The sequence below is a fragment of the Phalangium opilio genome, unplaced genomic scaffold (assembly GCF_054372755.1).
Source record: "Phalangium opilio isolate 3A_F unplaced genomic scaffold, DU_Popi_V2 ptg000352l_1, whole genome shotgun sequence".
NCBI classification, from domain to species: Eukaryota; Metazoa; Arthropoda; class Arachnida; order Opiliones; family Phalangiidae; genus Phalangium; species Phalangium opilio.
In genome coordinates this window covers 3717825-3722121 of record NW_028324228.1, presented here as the reverse complement: position 1 = coordinate 3722121, position 4297 = coordinate 3717825, and the positions used below count along the sequence as shown (strand labels likewise).

At 38.0% G+C, this 4297-nt stretch overlaps 1 protein-coding gene across 1 annotated transcript; it reads right to left on the bottom strand.

Annotated features, from left to right (window-relative positions):
* Positions 1 to 314: 314 nt before the first annotated feature.
* LOC149605059 (uncharacterized) lies at positions 315 to 1222 on the bottom strand. The gene is made up of 4 exons (XM_089860497.1): positions 826 to 1222; positions 633 to 761; positions 535 to 564; positions 315 to 462 (listed from the first exon to the last, which is right to left on the bottom strand). The coding sequence occupies exons 1-4, from the start codon at positions 978 to 980 to the stop codon at positions 315 to 317; spliced, it is 462 nt and encodes a 153-aa protein (XP_089716623.1). The 5' UTR covers positions 981 to 1222.
* Positions 1223 to 4297: the final 3075 nt, after the last annotated feature.

Below are 4297 nucleotides of genomic sequence, written 5' to 3'. Positions count from 1 at the left end.
TTTATTTGTATTTAATTTTATAAGTTTTATGTTTAAAATAAATTGAACTAAAAAACTGTTATATTTTATATAGCTAATACTAAGCATATCTTCTACTGTTTAAGCCTATGAAATTAAAGTTTAGAAAAACTAAACTTTGAAGGTAAAAATATAAGCTTAATTTAAATAAAGAGAAGTATATAAAGTCAAATCAGAATTTATTTATTTTTAAAAAATTTACAAATTTTTTTTTAAAAAAATTTACAAAAAAAATAAGATTTTTTTTTACATTTTTTTTTACACCCCCGCTCTACCCACCCCCCCCCCCCGCCGCTTCACGGCCGGATGAGGATCTGCACTAGTGCCGAGAACCCATGGAATAGTACGTCATCCCAGTTCTCGAACACTAGTGCAGCAGGCGCCGGCACCTCCAAAAAACGTACCCGGCGGTACAATGCCAACTGCCCTAGCTCGAGGGTTACACTAAGGAAGAGAGAGAGAGTAAAATTAGTTATTACTTGTTAATATTATGTATAAGAAATGTATTTAGCTTACCGGAACCCTCGGCAGTTAAAGGCCAGGAGGCTGTAACAAAAATTATAAAATTTGGTTTAAAATTTTTTACGGAATAAAAACCTTTTAAAAATACTTACTCATCAGGGATAAAAATCGAATGATTATAAATGACCTGCCGAACTTGGTTCAGCAGGTCATTTAAATAATCGGCATCCCCAATGACCTCCGAAAGTACCACCAGGTACAGTTGGATTTGGTAAACGAGGCTACGAATAAATAGAAATTATAATTTCGCGTTATATTACCCCAAAGATAAAAGGTATCACTTACAAGTCACTATTGACATTTAAGTCAGCCTCTCCCGGCCGAGGCATGGCTTGCCATGGATAGTATATGGCCGGGAGAGGTTGGTAATAGTGTTGAGGTTCGGGCGTCGGTGGCGGGGTGGGCGGGAGTGACGGGCTAGTCGGTGGGGTTGGTGGCATGGGCGGCGGCGGTGATGGGGTTGGCGGGCGCCGTTGTGGCCCCACAACGCAGTGCGGCCGGCGTTGAGGGGCATCTGGGGTCCCGGAAAGGGACGACTCCGACGAGTCGGAATATTCACAGGGAGAGTACGGGGTGTCTACCCCGTACACATAACTATAGAGAGAGATTTTTTAGGTCTTCTCTCTTTAAAAAACTAAGTTTTTAAAAAGTTTTTTTCTTACCTAGTTGAAGAAAGATCCATTGGTTGTTAGTGGTCCATAGCTGATTCGAAAGAAAGTGATGTCTTTGGGGTCTGAACCTAGACCTTTTATACCTTTTGCTATGGTCAGGGCGTGTTCGAGATAAAACAAGTGACTCCAAGATGGTTAGCATGTACAAGGGTAAAAATTTTCGCGGGCAAATTGGTCCGAAGCCATGTCATTGGACAAAAAAAAAGTTTCTTCAAGTATCTCTCCTTTTAAGGAGATTTTGAAAAATTCCCCTCAGCATTTCTTTAGTTGTCAAGCTTCTTTGGTATTTACCATCTCGTATAGTGACAGATCATGTTAAAGGCTTATAGAAGATACCATAGTGAAAGGCAAGATGATGTCAACGCGTTTGTGGTGTTGGCCTACCCGCGCTTCCCCGCGAGCCGTTTGGGGGCGCCTCCGACCGCGTTTAGGGGGGTGGGGTCGCGAACCACGCGCGCGCGTTTTAATTAATCGTGTTTAAGTATGAATGATAATTACAAATTAGTTTCATTCAAGTATTAGTCATGATACCATTCACTACACCTGGAAACTTAATTATTTTTGGTCCTTCAGGATCAGGCAAAACAGTTTTATGTAAAAGGATAATAGAAAACAAAGATAAAGTGTTTCAACCTAAAGTTGATTTAGTTGTTTGGCATTATAGTATATATCAGAATGGTTACGATGAATTAAAAGAAATGGGTGTAATTTTGCGTCAAGGTTTACCCGACGTCACTATATACGATGGTACTCAAACAACATTAATCGTATTAGATGATCTCATGTTAGAAAATAAAAATAATATTTTATCAGAAATATTTACTAAACAATCGCATCATAGGAAATTATTCGTAATTACCCTTTTACAAAATATATTTGAAAAAAAAACTTGAGAACAGCTTCCTTAAACGCTCATTACATGATTCTTATGAAAACAGTAAGAGATCTTATGCAATTAGTGGCCCTTTCTAAACAATTAGCACCCAACAACTCTAAATTTATAGTAGAATGTTATTTGGACGCGACAGAAAAACCGCACGGGTATTTAACTTTTGACAATAAAGCCAGCCCCTTAATATTAAAGAAACAACCTTTTAATACCAAGGGTACAGTATGGGAGGTCTATCGCAGCTCCAAAAAGAGGAAATCTTAAAGGACACTTATCTCAACAGCAAACACAGGTCAGGGTTCACGGGTTTAGCCCCCTTGTACAAAGCGGTTCAACATCTTGACATTTCGAGAAGCGATGTCAAAGCCTTTCTTGAAGCCACTGACGTTTACACACTACATAAAACTGCTAGAAATAAATTCAAAAGACGTAAAATCCCTGTATTTAACATCTCGGATAGAGTCGAAGTTGATCTAGCTGACTTGGGGTCAATCGCCAAGCACAACGATAACTACAGATACCTTATGGTAGGCATTGATTGCTTTTCCCGAAAAGCTTTTGTGGTACCCATGAAAAGAAAACACGCTGCCGAAGCTACGAAAGCTCTCGAAATAATCATCGAACAAAGCAAACCTAAAGCCATCTGGTCCGATTTAGGAAAAGAATTTATTAATTCTAGTACCCAAAAACTTCTAAAGAAAAATAAAATCAAATACGGTTCTATGACGTCAGAAAAATTCCACTGTCCTTTTGTAGAAAGATTAATTAAAACTTTAAAACATCGAATATTCAAAATGTTGACTCATTTCAATTCTCATAGATATATAGATCATTTGCCAGACATAGTTAAAGGCTACAATGCCTCTTATCACTCAGTAATAAAAATGGCACCCGATAATGTTTCCCCATCTAACGTTCTGGAAGTCTACAAAAACATTTACAAGCCTGAATTGAGTAAAAAGCCTACTAAAAAAGATGTCAAATTTCGTGTTGATGATTTTGTAAGAATAAGTAAGCTTAAACCAGAATTTTCTAAAGGTTATGAACATAATTTCTCGACGGAAGTATTTGTCATTTCCTCTATTCTGAGTTTCAGAAAACCAGTGTTATATCGTCTGAAAGATTTGGACGACAAGCATATAAGCGGGTTGTTTTACTCGGATCAGCTCATTCGAACAGTGGAGCCCAAACTGTTTAAGATAGACTCCATACTCAAGAAACGTAAACGTAAAGGGAAATTAGAATATTTTGTATCGTTTATCGGTTTACCTAAATCACAGAACTCTTGGGTAACAGCCGAAAATGTCCAGAAAATCTGAATTCTATTTAACGCTACCTAGCGACGCTAGTATGGATATCTACCCTAATAACACTATGGGTAGTTACATCACTAAACTACCGGATCCTATTAATTTACAAGGACAATGGGAAATTTCGTTAGTAGAGATAATATATACAAACAGCTTCTACAATGTAATATACAAAACCAATAAGAGAAAAACACCTGAAGATTCATTGGATGATGACAACTTTAAAAAACCTAAAAACCCCAAGTCATGCGACTTAACATACCAGGTCGAACGAAAAGATACAAAACTGACCAGATACGAAATCTATCAACTGCATAATATACCGGCTGGTCATTACAAATCACTAAACCACGTTGTGGAAACTATCAATACTTCCAAAGTATGCGAAAAAACAGCTTCTTTATTTCATATTAATGAAACGACGGGACATGTAAAACTAAAAACCGATGCCACTGGTGATACAAAAATTATCTTCAAGACCCACAAATCATTAGCCGACATCTTGGGGTACAAAGACCATCTCAATATACAAGGTGTGAGCGATAGACCAGCCAGGCTAAACTACCACGTACCATCTCAATTATATATTTATTGCGACCTGGTAGAAGGGGAAATTGTCGGTAACATCCACGCCCCCCTCTTACGTATTATACCCATCGAAGACAAGAAACACGGGGATGCCGTGTGCCTTACTTTTGTCTCACCCCATTACGTCCCTTTGTCAAAACATTATATTAGCGAGGTTGGCATTTATATAAAGGATCACATGGGTGAACCGGCTTTATTTCAGTTTGGACTGTTGCACTGTAAAGTTCATTTAAGATGCGCAAGTCAAACGCGTTAGATAACAAAAGATGTGTCTACACGGATTATTATACCCAGCAAGC